General features: G+C 42.4%; 1 protein-coding gene across 1 annotated transcript; it reads left to right on the top strand.

Annotated features, from left to right (window-relative positions):
* The first annotated feature begins 251 nt into the window (after positions 1–251).
* On the top strand, positions 252–4790 carry LOC142440074 (dnaJ homolog subfamily C member 30, mitochondrial-like). Its single transcript, XM_075542674.1, has 2 exons — positions 252–376; positions 4103–4790. The coding sequence occupies exons 1-2, from the start codon at positions 252–254 to the stop codon at positions 4788–4790; spliced, it is 813 nt and encodes a 270-aa protein (XP_075398789.1).
* Positions 4791–20099: the final 15309 nt, after the last annotated feature.

Consider the following 20099-nt stretch of genomic DNA (forward strand, 5'->3'; position numbering starts at 1 on the left):
GGGTGGAACTGTGCAAATAAGATGCTTGTGACCCCAAAGGGGATTAAACCACTTAATCATAACGCAGATTGGGTGTATGGCACCCTTGTGGGGGATGGAACCATGCAAATAAGGTGTAAGAAGCCCTATTAGGAACTTGGTCAAGTTTGCCATCTTGCTAGCCTTAAAATGAGCCGCCCCAGCGGCAGTCAGAGGAACCCTCACTACTACCAAGAAAGAAAAGTTAGGAGTAGAATGCATATATTACAGCCATGATTCTTCTCCATGCTGAGAACATCCAAGATCCAGAAGACAGTCAGAGAGAGAGCAAGAGCTTAACACTGGAGACGAGAGATGGTGATGGTGAGACAATGGTAGCAGGCAATGGTAGACAATGGTACAGAGGTAGCAGAACCAGGAGACTAGCAGGAGTGGGCACGGTGGGCTTCCTGATGCAAGAACTAGAAAGCTGAACACTTCCAGGCAAGAGGCTTACTGGCCAAGTGGGGTACCCCTGTAGGGAGGGAGAGAGAGCTGAGCGCCTTTGGCAGAAGGCTTTCTAGTGCAGTGGGGGTGTTTCAAGACACTTGTCAGTAGAGCTAGAGAGTTTTGTAATACTTAGCCAAGCAGGGCAGAGACTGGGCTGGCCCCAGAACCCCAAGGAGCCGAGGGCTGTGAAATCAGGGCCAGGGAGAGGTCTGCCTGTGCCTATGGCTGAGCAGCTGTCCTGATCTAGGACCTTTATCTGGAGTCTTTCCTGATTCTAAATGGTAGCCGGTTATTTCCCAAATAATAAACATCATAATCATGACCGTTGTCTGTGAGTCCCATGCAGTGAGTGCAATGAATTATCAAACTCAGCAGAAAATTAAAGTGTGCCCTGGGAGGGCCAGCTAGTGTTAAGAGTGGATTAAAAAGGGGTGTGTGCATGTGTGTGTGACGGAGCGATAAGGTACGCCTGCCTCTTCTTCACAGGTCTTGGGTGTTTGTGGTGATTCTCTCTCTCCAACGGCGTGCAATTAGAAGAGATCAGGCACCTCTGCTATTTCACTGTTTTCACACCAGTCAGCTCTGGAAACTTGTCAACTCAGATTCCGTTTCCTATCCAAAGAACAGTCCTTCACCAGAATCAACTGAGTATCCTTGCCTTCTCTGATAGTGTGCGAATGAAGCCTGAAAGCCGGGCTCCATCCTCCCATCCTCAACCATGAGGACAGGACTGGTGGACGAAGGTTCCCCTCCCCTCCCTCCCCAGGGCAGACAATCCCGGAAAGCATTTTTAGACTACTCGGACATTCCCAGCTCATTGCACAAAGCGGCGACCTCAAAACATGCATACGCTGTGTTGCTCGGTTGGCTTCCTTCTTTTTTTTTCCAGATGCCTTACCTCTAACTCCTGCCTCCTGGAGTCACATCCTAAGTCGTACCCAGTCACGTTAAGGGAACTTTACATAGGAGATGCCGCGATTGTAGAAACTTACAGGAGGCGTGAGAAGGAGTGGTTAAGGAGGAATATAAAGTGAGGTTGAAATTGTAGGGCCGGGGTAGAGGGCATAAATTATGCTGGCGTTAGAGGACCTGTGAGAAGCATACAATGCTATCCTGTATGTACAAGGAAGTCACTGAAAGGTTTTAAACAGGGAAATAGCTGGATCTAATTTAGGCATTTAAAAGAACGCCTTTCCTTCTGCGTGGAGACTGCAATATAACAGACGTGCCGAGCAGAAGTTATGTGACTTACACATTGGTCAAAAGAATGGGCAGTTTGGGATATGTTTTTAGAAGCCAATGGTCAACCCTTGCAAATAGCTCGAGTGAGGGAAAGGATGACATCAAGGGTCATCTGGCTTTAGCATCTGGGTGATTGGTAGTAACCTTTACTGAGGTTAGAAGGTCTGGGGAAAGAACAAGATTAGGCAGGAAAATCAGGAGTGTAATTTTGTACTCATAAAATCTAAGATGTCTGGGTGAGATCCAAGGGGAAGTACCCATTTGAATATATGAGCCGGGACTCAAGGGAGTGACCAGAAGTATAATTTGGGATCATCTGTTTCAATATGATTGCAGGATGATCCAAGACTCTTTATCTCCCGACCCATTTTAAGAACCTACAACTGTATTAAAATCTTCCTTCAGACATCATTTTCATTAGCCCACTCTTTGTTTAAAGATTTCCAGTGTTCTACTGATATCATACAGCTTATAATGTTATAGTTCACAACTTAGTTTGGTGAGTAGTTTCTGGGCTATTAAAAGCTTGAAAGTGGCCACCTAAGATACAACTATTTGTCTCTACTTATCCCAAGCAAAAGGGAAAAAAGGAAATCAAAGCCTCAAAAAAGGAACTAGTCTACAAGATCATCTATAGGACTCAGTCTCATCTTCCTTAAGACCAGAAGAACTAGATGGTACCCAACAGCCCCAACCGACCACTCTAACCAGGGTTACAATTTATGGACCCTGATCGAATAGGATAAAATGGAGAACAGAACTTTAAATTCTTAAAAACAAAAACTAGACCCACCATACTGGTTGACACTAAAAAACTCTCTGAGACTATTGCGTTCATAGGCTCTTGATATTTACAATTCAAACAAATCCCTGAGGGTTACCTTGTAGATAAGTAACAAATTGGTTCAAAAATAATGAACAACATTAGGGTTATGACAGGGGATATTGGAGAAAATGGAGAGTTGATAATTATGTGTACAAACCAAAATGTTTAGAAAACGATGATGGCAACACATGTACAAATGTGCTTGATACAATTGATGCATAGAATGTTATAAGAGCAGTAAGAGCCCTCAATAAAATGATTTTCTTAAAAGAAAGAGAAAGAAAATGCATAAATTGCTATTAGTACTGGATTACAAAACAAGTAGATAAAGTATGTCTCCGAGGCCTAAATAAATAAACAAATAGTGTGCACAAAAACAAAGAAAATATTCTGAAATAGATCATGGTGGTGATTACACAAATATTTTTAACATATTAAAACCATTACATTGTACGCAAATTAATAAATAAAAATAATGAGCATTACCCATAAGTATTGTGATCCTTTTTAAAAAATCACCTATATAAGACACAACAGTCAACAGTTACTTTACACACAGATGTGAATGTAAAGGGGCAGGGAAACTAGATTTATGAAAAAGGGACAATCAGAATGGAAATAATGAAAAAAAAATATGAATCTATTTCTCATAAGACATATTATGAGAAATATAACTAAGGTCATTGAACAACTTTTGTAGAAATTGTTGAGTGGGAATCTAAACTACTGGGTAAACCCTCACCAAAAAATGTGATATATATTTTCAATTGCAGTATCTCTTTCTTAGTTGTTTCATTTGTCTTGCTTATAATATCCTCCATAAGTCGGCCCTACCATACTAGATGGTTATATCTTCATACCATATTAATTCAATCTGTATGCTGAGCAAATCATCAGAAAATCTGGCTTAGCGTCAAAGAACAAAAATCATATCATTGTAAATGTGGGTGAGTGCAGAGTGGAGACTCAAAGTCCATCAGTAGACAACTGGACACCCCTTTACTGAAGGGTTGTGGGAAGACAAACCAGTCGGGGTGCAGGGTAGCAACAATGAAACATATAACTTTCCTCTAGTTCTTGAATGCTTCCTCCCCTCCACTATCATTATCCCAATTCTACCTTGCAAATCTGGCTGGACTAGAGGATGTACAGTGGTACAGATAGCAACTGTAAACACCCCTTCGGGACCAGTGGTGAGAGTGGTGATTCCTGGAGGGTGGAGGGACTGTGGGGATAGAAAAGGGGAACCGACAACAAGAATCTACGTATAGCCTCCTCCCTGGGGGATGGACAGCAGAGAAGAGGGTGGGGGGAGACGTCAGACAGTGTAACATATGACAAAATAATAATTTATGAATTATGAAGGACTCATGAGGGAGGGGGAGGGGGAGGGAGGGAGAAAATGAGGAGCTGATATTAAGGCCTCAAGTAAAAGGCAAATGTTTTGAGAATGATGATGGCAACAAATGTGCTTGACACAATGGATGTATGTATGGATTGTGATATGAATTGTATGAACCTCCAATTAAATGATTAAAGAAAATCTGGCTTACGGTCTTTATGGAGGTGCCGGCTGGGCACCGGAGTGCCCTCGAATCCCGGATGGAGCCTGGGCGGGGGAGAATGCGCGCGGGCCCGCAGCGAAGGCCCCTACTCCCGCACAGCGCTCTGTGAGCTGCTCGGCGTTCCCGCCACAGCCACACAGGCGCAGATCAAGGCGGCCTACTACCGGCAGAGTTTCCTCTACCACCCCAACCGCAACTCGGGCAGCGCCGAGGCTGCCGAGCGCTTCACCCGCATCTCCCAGGCCTACGTGGTGCTGGCCAGTGCCACCCTGCGCCGTAAGTATGACCGCGGCCTGCTCAGCGACGAGGACCTGCGCGGCCCCGGCGCCCGGCAGTCCAGGACCGCCGCGACCCGCTCCCAAGCATCCGCCTCCCGCGGCCACAGCACAGGGCAGGCGGCGTCGGGGACCAATCGTACCGTGTTCTACTTCGACGCCTTCTACCAGGCCCACTACGGAGAGCAACTGGAGCGCGAGCGGCGCCTCCGGGCTCGGCGCGAGGCCCTCCACAAGCAGAAGGAGCGGGCCAAGAAAGGCTGCCACTGGGACGACACCCAAGACGTGACTTTCGTCTTTCTGTTCGTTGCCATCCTCGTCGTCATCGGCTGCCGAATCTCACATTCAGGAACTTCCCCTCTGGAGTGCCAGGTTTCAGACAAGCCACCTGCAAGCTTCCAGAACTCCCCATGAACACAGACCTTCTCAGGATGGCTGAAGTTTAAAGATGAAACTTTAGACTCCCACCGAGCGTTCCAGCCTTGAAGCCACACGGGGGCAGTTAAAGCCCTGCCCTATAGGGTCGCCGTGAGTCAGTGGCAGTGAGCTTGGCGTTTTAAAGCTTGACTGCAGTGACTACACACAACTCACAGACAAAATTCACAATGGAAGGGTTTCTTAAGGACGTCAGCAAGTTGGAATGCCAACTAGAAGTGCTCAGTTGTTTATCAGGACATGTTACAAAGCTTGTTCGGGTCTGCTAATAAATGCCCAAGGGCACACCAAAAAAAACACAACAAAACAAAATCTGGCTTAGATGAAGAAGAATGTGGCATCAAAATGAGAGGAAGACTTATTAACAACCTGCGATATGCATATGACACAACCTTGCTTGCTGAAAGGAAGAAGACCTTCAAGCACTTGCTGATTAAAATCAAGGATTGCCACTCAATGTAAAGAGAACCAAAATCTTCACAGCTGGACCAGCAGGTAACATCACGACAAATGGAGAAAAGGTTGACGTTGTCAAGGATTTTGTGTTCCTTGAATCCACAATCAATGCTGATGGAAGCAGCAGTCAAGAGAGCAAAAGACAAGTTGTGTTAGGTAACTCTGCTGCACAGACCTCTTTAGAGTATTGAAAGCAAGGATGTAATTGGAGGACTAAGGTATGCATGACCCAAGCAATGGTGTTTTTCCATGGCTTCACATGCATGTGAAGTCGGACATGGAATAAAGAAGACTGAAAAGAAAAGAAGAAGCAGACCAGGGAAGGATGGCCTCACTTGGCGCTGGAGAAGAATATTGAAAGTACCATGGGTGGCTAAAAGGACAAACTGATCTGTTCTGAAAGAAGTATGGCCAGGGTGCTCCTTAAAAGCAACCATGGTACACTTTGTCTTGTATACTTTTGACATGTTATCACGAGGGACCAGTACCTGGAGAAGAACATCGTGTTTGGTGAAGTGGAGGGGCGATGAAAATGGGGATGGCTGTGAGTCGGAATTGACTGGACAGCACCTAACAACCGTGTATTAACTTTCCTGATTAAAACGTATCCTATAGATGAGTGGCATAGGAACCTTTGTACTAGCACAAGCATGTTACCCCTCTCCAAAAGTCATGGGTGTCCTTTCTATTTAGAATTTAAGAATGTTTGTAGTCTGATCCCAGTTCTGCCCAGAACTCAGTTCTATTTGCTGCTTTGTAAGGTTTTCCTATGCTTTACAAACTCTGCTTATTGGATCAAGCAAGAATATTCTGCCTGAGTGAGATCCCTTTGCCCACCCCGCCCAAAATTCTGCTATCAATGGCACCCTCACCATCCAGCTCAAATACCACCTCCTCTCTACAAGTTGGCTAGATTTCCCCTCTGCCTGAATCATGTCTCTCCTCCTCAATTTTTGTAACACTAATAGCTAATATCCATCACTACCTGCCTACAGTAGATGTACCCATATGTGTGCATGCACACATGTGTATGCTTTGTCCCGGATAGCTCATGAGATAATAAGGCACCAACGGTGCTTAGGACATCATTCCTGCTCAATAAATATGCGAAATTAAGAATCTTTTGTTAGAAGACCTGATTTCCATGTGGGCTTCTATTCCCGGCTCTCCTGCCTCCTTGTTCATAACCTTGGGCAGTTCCCTTAACTTCTGTTAGAGTCTCTTGCCTCATCTCTGAAATAAAATTAATCATATCCAGGGTGCTGAGAAGATTAATTATTTATCATTTTGAAAGCATTGAGATCTCTAGAGATTGGCATTTCTATTTTTGTGGCATTTTTCTGGCTAGGGCTTGCACTTCTTTTAAAGGAGACATGCACAAGAGAAGCACAGACGTTTCAAAGACCAGCTCTTTCAGGATCTGAAATAATTACATCCTGTGTTTCAGACAAGGTCATCTTTCACCTTTTGCAGCAAATGGTGGAGTCTTGAAGAAACCTGCTTTTCTACTAGTGACTTTAAAGTGATTACAGTATTTATGTGGAATTACAAAGAGATGAGTAAGGATTCTATCAGGCAGAGAACAGAGATTTCCCTGAGGGGAGAAATAAATGAAGCAAATGTTTAAAACATAACCAAATGCAAATGACCTTTTAAAAAACCTCATGTTCATATGTCCTGGTCAAAGCTAGTAGTAGAAACATCTGTTTGAATGATTGGTTCAAGGTACATCCAAAGTCAAGGGCAAAGGGAGAAAAGTCACTGATAATAATAACATGTTTCACATGCATTAGCTCATTCAGTCCTCACGAAAATCCCACTGGAGATACAGAGCAGGTATTTTATGGTTGAGGACATTGCAATCCAGTGTAGTTATGCAATTTGTCCAAGATCACTCTGAAAGGAGGGAGCCAGGACTCCACCTGATCTTTTGACTCAAATCCAGGGCTCCTCTCCCTAACCCCTAACCCCTTGACCTCCCAGCCCTAAGGCCCATCTTCCCCACCTACCCCTTCCCTGTGTTAGCTGTCCTGGATTCCATGAGATTCCAGCTTTTATCTGCATCGTGTATATGCTCTGGTCTAGCCGAATTTGTAAGGTAGAATTTGGGTGATGATAGTTGGAGGGGAAGCATTAAAGAACTAGAGAAAAGTTGTATGTTTCAGTGGTGCTATACTGCACCCTGACTAGCTCATCTCTTCCTTGTGACCCGTCTGTAAGGGGATGTCCAACTGTCTACAGATGGGCTTTGGCTCTCCACTCCCCACTCTCCCTCATTCACATTGATATGATTCTGTTTTCTGGGTCTTTGATGCCTGACCCCTCATCCCGTTGACATCTCATGATCACACAGTCAGCCTGTACTTCTTATAATATTTTTGTTCAGTTTTCTGGTACTCCATGGTCCATACAATAACGTAATATAATGATGCTCATTATTCAAATGTATCGATTCTTCTTCATTCTTCCTTATTGATTGCACTACTTTGATTTCCTGACTGGTGCTTCCATGAGCATTGATTGTGATCCAAGTCAAACAAAATCCTTGACAACGTCCGTCTTGACTCCATTTCTCACTGTGTTCCTTACTTGTCCAGTTGTGAGAACGGGGTTTCCTTTACAGTGAGGGTACTCCATCCTGAAGGCTTTCGTCTTTGATCTTCATCAGTAAGTGTGTCAAGGCCTCCCAGCTTTCAGCAAGCAAGCCAGTGTCATCTGTGTGTCACCGATTGTTAATGAGCCTCCCTCCACCCTTGATGCTGCATTCTCTTTCATATGCCCAGCTTCTCACATTATTTACTCAACGTAAACATGAAATAAGTATGATGAAAGGCTAGAACCCTGAAACACGCCTTTCCTGATTTTAAGCCATGCTCTATCTCTTTGTTGTGTTGGAATGACTTATGTAGAGGTTCTTCATGAGCACAATTAAGTGCTTTGGAATTGTCATTCTTCATAACGTTATCCATTAGTTACCCATAAGTTGCTGTGAGCCACGCAGTTGAATGTCTCTGCAAAGTCTGTGAAACACAGATAAACCTTTTTCTGTCAGTCTCTGCTTTTAACCAGGATCCTTCTGATATCAGAAGTGATAGGCCTCACCCCATTATTTGCTGAATATTTACTGAGTGGTATTCATGGAGCTAAGCACTTTACATATCAAATGTATATAATGAATATCAAACCACCATTATGAAACAGGTATCATTATTTTCAACCAAATGCCATCTAAATGAAGAAATAATTATTTATCCAAGATCTCACATCTACTACCCATTAAAGCCAACAAGAAGACTGAGGTCTGTCATTATTCTTCTCTGTAACCCCTGAGTGGCTAATAATACACACTGAATTACTGGATAGAACCTGGAAGTACAACGTAAAAGGATGCCATAAATATTTGTTTAGTTTAATTAAACTGTTATAAAGCTAAATTTTCAAGGTGCATGATAATAATTAAAAATAACTAACATTTTTATTGCCAAGCCATGTGCTAAATGTGCAATGTGGTTCTCCCTCTTTCTCTCATGTAGTAAAACAGCTTTGTTTCCCTTTCAACTTCTTATTCAAAGAAACTGGGCCACTCGTTCTCTAGAGTTCCTTCCGGTCTAGATTTTGTAGATGATACTATATAAGGTTAAGTGGGAAAGTATTGCTACAAAATCAGAGAAACCTTTATTAAACAAAAAATATCTTATTTAAAAGCTATTGTTTCTCAACATGACCTCTATATAAGTCTATACACTCTGGAAGAGGATGTTTCCATCTCCCTAACCCTTCTCTAGGAGCCCTGCCTTAGTGATTACAAGTTGGGATGCTAACCATAAGGTTAGCAGTTTGAAACTACCAGCAGCTCCACTGGAGAAAGATGAGGCTTTCTACTTCTGTAAAGAGTGACAGTCTCAGGAACCCACATGCCAGGTCTCTCCTCCGAGAGGGTCACTCTGAGCTGGAGCCAACTCTCGGGCAGTGAATGAGTGAGTAACTGACTGATGGAGTAAGTGAAACTTTCCCTGAAGAGTTCTGCACCCTTCAATTCTGCACCCTTCAATTGATACCATGTTAAAATGGTAGTACAAGCATCCTTGAGACTTTCCAATCGTGTTCCTTTGAAATGTTCTCTGAGTTTGGGAACAAAGGGAAGGGGCAAGACCAGGGCTGTAGGCTGTAGGATGGATAGTTTGCCAATGAAATTCTCATAGGACAGCTCTTGCTTCCCTGGAAAAATGCACAGCTACATTGGTGTGATGAGAAAAGCATTCCTTGGGACAACTTTCTTTGCCTTTTGCTCACCAATACAGTTTTCAAAGTTACTAAAATTCCTCATAATAATCCCCCATGAGCATCTGTGTCCTTTGGGGGAAAAATCTATCAAGATTATGCCTTTGGGATCCAAAATAAAAATTAATCCTAATCTTCAGCCTTAAATTTAACTGGTTTAGCAGATCCTCTGAGAAGTCACTGTTTTGTTTGGATCTTAAGGGAAAACAAACAATGCATTGTTGATAGAACTTGTCTGCAACCATACACTGATCTCAGAGACACATTTAAACACATTCTGTTTGGAATAACCCTTTGCATGTATAAACTGGAATTCTGATGGCCATTAATTTTACATACCTTCATGTAAGTCCCCTAGCAATCATATGATCAATTGCATGAGGTCTCTCCTGCCATGGAGTTATTTCTGACTCATAGTGCCCCTATGAGTTATTTCTGACCATAGCAGTGTAGAACTGTCCTTTAAGCTTCTGAGACTTTAACTCCTATCGCTAGGAGAAAGCCTCATCTTTCTCCCATAGAGGGCCTGGTAGTTTTGAACAGCTGACTCTGCAAATAGCTCAAGTGGCTCTCTACACCACCAGGGTTCACTTATAAGGTAGATACAGTTATTATCCCCATTTTTCAAGTGGGAGACATATGGCCCCAAAGGATGAAAATTTTGCTTATGATGACACAGGAAGTAGTAAATGATGTTGAAAACCCAGCTCTCCAAGGCCCATCCTCCTAACCATGAATTTGGGCAGTCTCTCGTCTAGTCATTGCCCAGTGAGCATCTGCCAAATGGATATCAATCACTCTGCTATAATTCATTTTACTGCTTTCCACAGAGACACACAAACTAACCTGGAATGACACTTAGATGTTTTATGTTCATTTACAGGTTTTATGAGGATCATAACTAATGCCAAATGTTTGGCTAGAGAAGCATAACACATCCAATTCTCTAAAAGGACAAACTCAGAAATGTCCCTTTAATAAATCAGTGGCAGCACTGCCTGATCAATTTATAATGCTTGTTAGCTCATAAATTTTAAAAGATAAACTACATAAATAAATTCAAAGAGATTTTTTCAAAAATGTACATCTTTACTCTTGCCTCTACATTTATTACAGCATATTAAAGCTTCTGAGCACCCACCCCTTGCATTCCATGAGGCCATGTCAGTGCTGGGGTCCTCTGGTAAGGTGCAGTGAATTACTTATAGTCTTTGTAGCTCCCATCAAAATTCTGAGAGAGACCATGCAAATGCAATGCTTGTGGCCTACCCAGGGGAATGGATCAATTGCTAATAATGTAAATAGAGTAAATGACCTTCTTATAGGTGCTGAGATCATACAAATTAAGGTATATGGAGTTCTGATGCTGGAGAAGAATATTGAAAGTACAATGGGCAGCTACTATGTCTCAGAAGGGGCATGAGCAGAGTGCTCCTGAGAGGCAAGGATGGTGAGACGTCATCTTACATTCTTTGCACCTGTTGTCAGGGCGGATCAGTCCCTGGGGGGCATCAAGTTTGGTAAAGTAGAAGGGCATTGAAAAAGAGGAAGGTCCTCCAGGAGATGGGTTGATACCATGGCTACAACAACAGCCTCAAGCAGAGGAACCATTGTGAGGCGGGTGCAGGACCAGGCAATGGTTTGTTCTGTTGTGCACAGGGTCTCGATGCGATGGCTGGCTTGATGGCACCTGGCAGCAATAACAAAGAGACTGTTCCATTTTGCCATCCTCATAGGTTTCAAATGAACCATCTCGGAGGCAAAGAGGGAGACCTCATGCCCAAAATGACAGAAGAATAAGGAGTAGAGAGTGTGTCTTTTGGATCTTGGATCACTGTGCTGAGGACCTCCTAACCCCAAGAGGAAGAGCTTCAACACTGGAGAGAGATGCTGAGAAGCAGTGGCAGAGAAACATGACAGAAGAAACAAACAGAAGCAAGACACCAATGGGAGATGGTACTGTGGGTTTCTCAGCCCACGGAATGAGAAAAACTTTGGGAATAGGGTACCTTCCAACAGGTATTCGTAGAGCGAAAGAGCCTTGTAATGCCTGCGCAAAGCAGAGGCCAGAATGGCCCAAGAATCCCAAGGGTCCAAGACCCAGAGAGAGGGCTGCCTGCAGGAATGGCTGGAGAGAGGCTATCCTGAACAAAAGAACTGTATCCTGAGTCCTTTCTGATCCTGAATTGTAGCTTGTTCCTTATATAACAAATCCCATAACCCAAATATTGTTTGTGTGGCCTTTGTAATGAATTATTAAACCAAGCAGAGAAGTAAACAGTGCCAAGTGAAGGATAGTTGCTGTCAGAAGACTGAAGGGTAGAGGGAATATCTGGCCTCTGCCTCATAGAGTTGTTGATCTTGAATCTCCTTCTCTCTTGTTAAGTTAGAGGAGATCAGAACCCTGCCATTTTTACACCTGGGTAGGAATCTATTGTCTATGTCCTTGGGGATATACCCACTGCTTTCTCTCTGCCTGGCCGGGGAAGGAAAGGCCTTTTCTGACATCTGGACTAAGACCTGGTTCCCAGGACAGATGGTAGGAGCTGATCTGCAGCTAGCCCATCTCCAACCATAATTCCCTCTAGAGACAGGCACATTTAAAAAGTTAACCACGTGCACATCTCTAACATAACCAGTGGTGCTTATTATATTATTTAATGAGTGGGATATAACAGACCATAAAATGCTTTATAGAGAGGCCTAATAAGCAGGTCCACTTATTTATTCCAATTGTGTATTTGCTTTATTGCTGTATTGTGGTATTAATATTTTTATTCCAGCAACATAATTGACCATAAACTAATCTGGAGGTTTTCTATCAAGATGGAAGAGGACTAGTCAACCACAGTGAAATGGGCCAAGCAGGAAAGGAAAGAAATGGAGGAAAAATCTTTCAACCAATAAAGGTCCATTAGCTTGGTGACCTCACTTCAGCCAGATGAAAGAGTGCTCGCTCTCTTTGTGACTCCTTCATAACCCCAACCTAAATGACTTTGAAAACTTCTGCAGCTTGTTTGTAGCAATCCACCCAAATAAATATACAGTTATATTACTTTCTTCCAGAAAGGTTTTGATTTTATGGTTATGAAAAAGCATATCTGTACTGTCTAGCTTGGAATGACAAAGATATTCACTGTTCTTTAATTGTTCTCATCTCTATCCATATGTACAAATAGTTTTGGTCTCCCTGTGACCCTAGAGTATGTATGACTTTATGTTCTACATTTTTAACTGTATATTTCTACTGGAGACTATGTGGGGTTTAAGAAGGCCACCTCTACCCAAGTTCCAAGGTCAGGCCTGGGGTCCCCTAGGCAGGATTTTACTGTCTGCGGCCTAATGAATCCCACCCCCTCCTTCTCCTGCCTGGCCAGGGAAGGGTACTCCCTTGCTGAACTCCGTGCTAAGACCGGGCATAAATGGTCAGTGTTCCTCAGCCCCCGGTGTAGATGGTAAAGCTTGACGTTGATCTGCAGCTGGCCTTTTACCAAATGGAATTCCCTCTGGGCACAGTCACGTTTTAAAAGTTAACCACATGCACATCTGTAATGCAACCTGTGGTGTTATTATGCTTCTAATGAACAGGGCATAACAGATCATAAATAGTTTTATAGTGAGGCCTAATAAGCAGGCCCACTCGTTTATTCCAGTTGTAAGCCGCTCCCCGGGCTTCTTTGCTGTCCTGCCCCAGGTCATCATTTCCATCCTCACAGAGTCTCAGAAGTAGGAGGCGGAGGCAGGCGGTCATTTCTTAGGAGCCAAAGGTACCAGCAGGCTCTGCTTCTGAGACACCTCGTGTGGTTTAAGAATCATAACTTACAATATTTCATTTTTATAAAATTTATTAATTTTCCTGCTCTGGCAAAATAACCCTATTAAGATAGAAGAAGAAAAGTAGACTTCAGTAAAGTGGGGCCAAAGAGAAAGGGAAAGAAATGGAGGGCAAATCTCTTAAGCAATACAAGTCCACTCTTCCTTGGGAGACCTCCCTTGAGCCAGAAGGAAAGAGTGCTCTCTTTCACTCCTTCATAACCCCCATCGAGTGGACTTTGGAAAGGTCTGCAGCTTGAGATGTTTACAGAAATCCAGCCAGGCATATATTTCTTTCTTCCAAAAGGTTTTGATTTGATGGTTCTAAAGTGTTTGTCAGTAATGGCTGGACCTAAATGAACTGTTTACACTTCTTTATTTCTTCTAATCTTTATGCACATGTACAAATGCTTTTCACATCATTGTATCACACAGTATCTATGGCTTTGCGTTCACCATGTTTTACTCTGTTTCTACTAGGGATTTTTTTTTTAAGTCAAGACTTTTTTAAGTCTGAAATATGGCTTGAGATTCCACTCTGTAATTCAAAAAATGCGATTTTCATTTTAAAGTCATTTCCATGAAAATGGAGTTGATTCAATATCTGCCTTGTTTTGTGTCGAAGTCAGAAGTCTATTGTAACCTCATGCAGTCCCAGATTGTCTAGCTGTCACCCTGTACTCTTCTGCACGTCAAAAAATAATAATAAAATGTGAATTTTAAAATACATGAAAATATTTAAGACATTTCAAAGAGAGAAAACTGAGATTATGAGCTGGGCGAAACAATGGAAGAATCACTTCCAATCAGTTTGAACCAGATTGAAAGAAAGGTAATTGTGTTGGAGGCTGAGGGATTGGACAATATAGAGAGCACAAGAGGACTTTTAGAAGCAGGTGAAACCAACCATGTGTCAAAATGGTTTGAATTATGACCCTCAAAAGTATGTGGAATAAATCCTAACCTCTCCGCCTATGATTATAAACCCAATTGGGACTGGGCCGTCTTTGTTATGTTTGTGGTTTCTGTCTTTGTTATGTTAATCAGGGTGGATCAACACACCATAGATCTTGTGCAAATCTCTTTTGAGATCTAAAGGAAATTAAAGAGGTGAGCAGAAACAGAGGCAGGGAGAGAGAAATGCTAGATCACAGGAGGATTGCCCAGGAGCAAAAGAGACAAGGGTCGACAAAAAGAAACAAATTCTCCCTAATGCCAGCCATGCCCTGGATTTGAACTTCTGGCTTTCTAAACTGTGAGGGATAAATATGTGTGTTAGAGTCCTCACCCTGTGGTGTTTCTGCTATAACATGACGCCATGTAAGATGAAGACACCATGTAAGATGTTCTTCATCGTCTTTGTTTGTCTGGAACGTGTGAAGGTTCTTCTACCACAGTGGTTCTCAACCTTCCTAATGCTGTGACCCTTTCATACAGTTCCTCATGTGTGGTGACCCCCCCAACAATAAAATTATTTCCTTTGCTCCTTCATCACTGTAATTTTGCTAATGCTATGAATCACAATGTATATCTGATATGCAGGATGTATTTTCATTGTTACAAATTGAACATAAGTAAAGTATAGTGATTAATCACAAAACAATATGTAATTATGTATTGTGAAATATTTATTTCTAATGACAAAGGAATGAAATTTTGTCTTGAAGCATGGTGTAGCATGGAGCACAGTCTTCACGCCGGGTACTCGTATGTGGGCCTATCTGCATGTGGGTGGGTCTGCTGGAAGATGGATAGAGGAGCGGTGTCTCGGTTCCTAAGACTATTGGAAATATGTGTTTTCTGATGGTCTCAGGCGACCCCTGTGAAAGGTTGTTAGACGCCCAAAGGGATTGCGACCCACAGATTGAGAACGTCTGTTCTACGAGTTACTGGTACTCATTGGGTGGCACTAAGGCAATGGACTCAAATATAAGAACAAGTGTGAGGATGGTGCAGGACTGGACAGCGTTTCACTCGGTTGTGCCTACGGTCGCTAGGGGTGGAAACAACTCACAGCACCCGGCAACAACAACAAAGTAACCAACAGATTGGCTTGCAAGAAAGGCCTTAAGATCTACTTCCTGAAAATCTTAAGGGAGGCATTTCCACCCTACACACATGAGGCTGCTAGAGGTCAGAATTAACTCAGTGGCCACTGGACATCAATTAAAGTATTAACTTCCTCGGTGGGGGAGGGGCAACATGGTCAATTGGCAAAACAGAGCCCATGAAGGCAATGCTCTATATCTAACTTCAATGAGCAGAGACTGGGCCTTATAAAGCTTATGAGCAGCTCTTGGTCTACTCATCTGGAGCAATGATGAGTGAAGGAAATCAGCAACTCAAAGAAAAAATTCATCCAAAGTACTAAAGGACCGTTCAAACCGTAGCATCCACTACTTTGAGACCAGAAGAACTAGAGGGTCCCTGGCTACCACTATTGTCAGTTCTGATGTGGATCACAGAAGAAAGTACTGGACATAGAGGGAGAAAAAAATATGGGACAAAATTCAAAAACAACTGAAATTGAGACTAATGAAATAGCAGACGGTGGCCCTTAGCTATTCTCCAAGCCTGGAGCTGAACTTCCCAGGCAAACAATAGACGGGTCTATGATGTGCAGAGTAGCACCAAAGAGGAATGCATTCCACAGTCCAATTACCCATGAGACCAAAAAGGCAGGATTTGCCCCGAAACAAAGCTCAGGAGGCAGTAAGAGGCAGGAAAGAAGCCCAAAGGGAGCTGAGAGACCCAGAGAAGAATGGGACAGTGCTTTCTGCATTAAGGGTGTTTCACTCAATGTCTCCAAGCAAAAGGTCAATAAATTATTAAATGGAAAACTAACACACTCTGTAAACTTCCACCCAAACTGCAATAAAAATAAAATATTGATTTCCCCATATTGTCCTCTTTCCAGGTAAAAAGTGAGGGGGAAGACATACTGAACCAATTATCTCCTTACTCTCATCCAAGAAATAAAATGACAAAACATGCTGGAAGTCTCCAGCACAGTATAGTCTATACATAGTAGCAAAAAAGGAAAGAGGAACAGTAGAGAGGGTATGCTCAAGACAAAGCGTTAAATCAAAGTTCTTGTGAATTAAACCAAACCTTTGCCATTCAATCAAATTCCAGCTAATAACAATGACAGAGGGCAGAGTGGAATTGCCCATAGGATTTCCAATCCACACACCTTACTGGAGTCACCTGTTTCTCTTGTGAAGCAGCTGATCTTTGGTTAGCAGCTGAGTGCTTAGCCACTGTGCCACCAGGGCCCCTTTGTGAATTAAAGCCTCATATTAAAACGGCAAGATGGAGAACTAGTTTAAAATCCAGCCCCAAATTTATCAAAAGCAACCTAACTAGGAAAACCCTTAATGCAACTGGTATGACTTCATTTCTATAAAAGACAACAACTTTTATAAAAAGACTCAAGGAAGCGACTCATCCAAAGCACTAATGGTAGCAATTGTACAACACTGCTTAATGTGCTTGAGCTAAGGAATGGTGTGCTATCTGGATTAACTCCTAATAAAATGGTTTGGGGGAACAAAAGGAAAGATTGACCGCCTCAGAAACCTGTGTAGCGTGATGATTCAGAATCTGCTCAAGAACAATGGGTTTGATTTGGGAGAGGGCAGCTAACCTTCCTGATGCCATCAGGAACTGAAACTTCTAACTAGTCCTCAAATCTGGAAAGAAAGAAAACGACGGGTACAAATACCTTATTTATTTTGTGGCTGAAAAATAGCATAAAGATGACTTAATCATGGGGGGCAGGAAGAAGAAAAAACATTCTAAAATTGATTGTGGTGAAGATCATACAATTATTCTTAATAAAATAGAATGATTGAACTGTATAATATTTGGCAGTGTTGGTAAGTGACCTCTAGTTGGTTCGTATCCATATTGACCCCGTGCACAAGCGAACAAAACACTACATGGTTCTGCCCCATCCCTATAACCATTCCCAAGCCTCGGTCCATTGTTGCAACCACTGTGTCAATCCATCTTGTTGAGGGCCTTCCTCTTTTTCCCTGCCCCTCAACTTTACCAAGCATGATGCCCTTCTCCCAGGACTGGTCTCTCTTGACAACATGTCCAAAGTACGTAAGATGAAATCTTGCCACCTTTCCATCTAAGGAGCACTCTGGCCATATTCCTTCCAAGACAAACCAGTTTGTCCTTTCAGCAGTCCATGGTACATTCAATATTCTTCTCCAGCACCACCATGCAAATGCATCAGTTCTTCTTTGATCTTCCTTCTTTCACGTGCACATGCACATTTCACATGCACATGCATTTGAGGCAATGGAAGATACGATGGCTTGGGTCAGGTGCACCTTAGTCTTCAAAGTAACATCTGTGCTTTTTAATACACTAAAGAGGCCTTGCACAGCACATTTACCTAATACAGCATGTCTTTTGATCTCTTGACTGCTGCTTCCATGAGCATTGATTGTGGACCACAGCAAGACAAAGTCCTTGACAACTTCAATTTATCATGATGTTGCCTGTTGTCCCAGTTGGGAGGATTTTGGTTTTATTTACATTGAGCCTCAATCCATACCGAAGGCTGTGCTCTTTGATCTTCATTAACAAGTGCCTCAAGCCCTCCTCATTTTCAGCCAGCAAGGTTGTGTCATCTGCATATCACAGGTTCTTAATAAGCCTTCCGCCAATCCTGATGCCATATTCTTCTTCAATAAGCCAGCTTCTTTGATGATTTGCTTAACATACAGATTGAATAATTACTGTGAGAGGATACAACCCTGACACACATCTTTCCTGGTTTTAAACCATACAATATTCCCTTGTTTTGTTCACACAGCTGGTCTTGATCCACGTACAAGTTCCACATGAGCACAATCAATTGTTCTGGGATCCCCCTTCTTCTCCAGGCCATCCATAGTTTCTTGTGATCCACACAGGCAAATGCCTTTGCGTGGTCAATGAAAGACAAGTGCACACCACATCCTTCTGGCAGTCGCCACTTTCAGCTGACATCAGCAATGATACTCCTCATTCCATAGTCTCTTCTGAAGCCAGGCTGAATTGCTGGCAGCTCCCTGCCAAGGTACTGCTGCAACTGTTGTTGGATGATCTGAAGCAAAATTTTACTTGGATGTGATATCAATGATATTGTTCTATAATTTGAGCATTCTGTTGGGTCACCTTTCTTTGGAATGGGTACAGATTTGGATACCTTCCAGACAGTTGGCCAAGAAACTGTCTTCCAAATTGCTGGCACAGATGAGTGCTTGTTTTCTGTGCTTCATCAGCTTTTCAGTTGGTGTCCCATCAATTTCCCAACCTTCTTTTTGAGTAATGCTCTCAGTGCAGCTTGAACTTTTTACCTCAGCACCATTGACTCTTGCTCAGATGCTACCTTTTGAAATGGTTTGAATCCTGACTCTGTGTATTCTTTCCGTGTACTTTTGACAACTGGTGCTTACCCTTTAGTATTATGTAAATTTTCCTGTAAAGCAATAGAAACCCTCCCACCAAAATCAAATCCACCGCTATCATTGGATTCTGCTGCACAGTGACGCTATAATAAAGAAGAGAACTGTTCCATGAAGTCTCATGATGGGAGCAGACAGTATCATCTTTCTCTTGAGAGTGGCTGGTGGGTTTAAACCTCCAACCATACAGTCATCAGCCCAATGCTTACCCCACTACAGCACCAACCCTTACTTCCAACAAATTCTTCGCAATCACCTTCACTCCCTGCACGTATCAGGTTGAAATAATTGAAAAGGCTCTAAGCCTTTGTCCAGTAGACTCTGACTCATAGCCACCGTAGACAGGACTGTAAATATGGAGCTGTAAATATTTAAGGGAGTTGAAATTCTTGTCTTTCTGCCATAGAATTAGAACTGCTGGTTGAATAGTCACCAGCCCAAGGGGTAAACAACTACACCCCAGGACTCCTTCCTTGTAGTAAGTAAGGCTAAAGAATTGTATCCACCTGTTCCAATTTAACAACAAATGCACTGTTGGAATAAGTCTCATTTGTAACCAGTAAATTTCCTGTACTCATTTTTTAAAAATCATTTTACTGGGGTCACAAGGAAGAGCACCAATGAAACATACAATGTTCCTCTAGTTCTTTAATGCTTCCCCCACCCCCACTATCATGATCCCAATTCTACCTTAAAAATTCTGCTAGACCAGATGATGTACATGGATACAGATAAGAGCTGGAAACTCAGGGAATCCAGGACAGATAAACCCCTACTTTCTTTCATATTTGCTATGAACACCTTTTGTCTTTAGCAATCATATCGGGAAGATGAGCATCATGGAATGCCAGATCATTATTATTTTTTGTTTTGGCATGTGAATTTTTAATCAGCTCTCGTAAGAGTATGTCTAAAATCCCTTGTGCAGTGTATCAGAAATAAACCCACGTAACCTAACATTAGTAAAATGTTATCATCTTTGACTTGCCCATAACATTTTAAATCTTGAGATTCAATTCTGTTGTCTCTTTAAGATCTCCTACAGCAGAACTAATGGCAATATACTTCAGCTTCACCAACATTCAATTTTCTCCTTTAAAAGAAAAAGTCATTCTCAAGAGTTAGATTTTCATTTTACAAAATTGTCTCTTTAAAAGTACACAAGAAACAAAAGTATTCTCTACAAAATATACAAAAATACTAAAAAAAAATTTTTTTAAGCTAAAAAAAAAAGTGCTGCTATAAACAGAACTGCTGCCCCGTAAGGAAACTG

This window comes from Tenrec ecaudatus, chromosome 2, assembly GCF_050624435.1.
Source record: "Tenrec ecaudatus isolate mTenEca1 chromosome 2, mTenEca1.hap1, whole genome shotgun sequence".
NCBI classification, from domain to species: domain Eukaryota; kingdom Metazoa; phylum Chordata; class Mammalia; order Afrosoricida; family Tenrecidae; genus Tenrec; species Tenrec ecaudatus.

Coding starts and splice junctions, on each gene's coding strand:
- LOC142440074 (XM_075542674.1), top strand. CDS start 252: ATGATTCTTCTCCATGCTGAGAACATCCAAGATCCAGAAGACAGTCAG. Junction 377..4,102: donor GCAGGCAATGGTAGACAATG/GTACAGAGGTAG, acceptor GTCTTTATGGAG/GTGCCGGCTGGGCACCGGAG.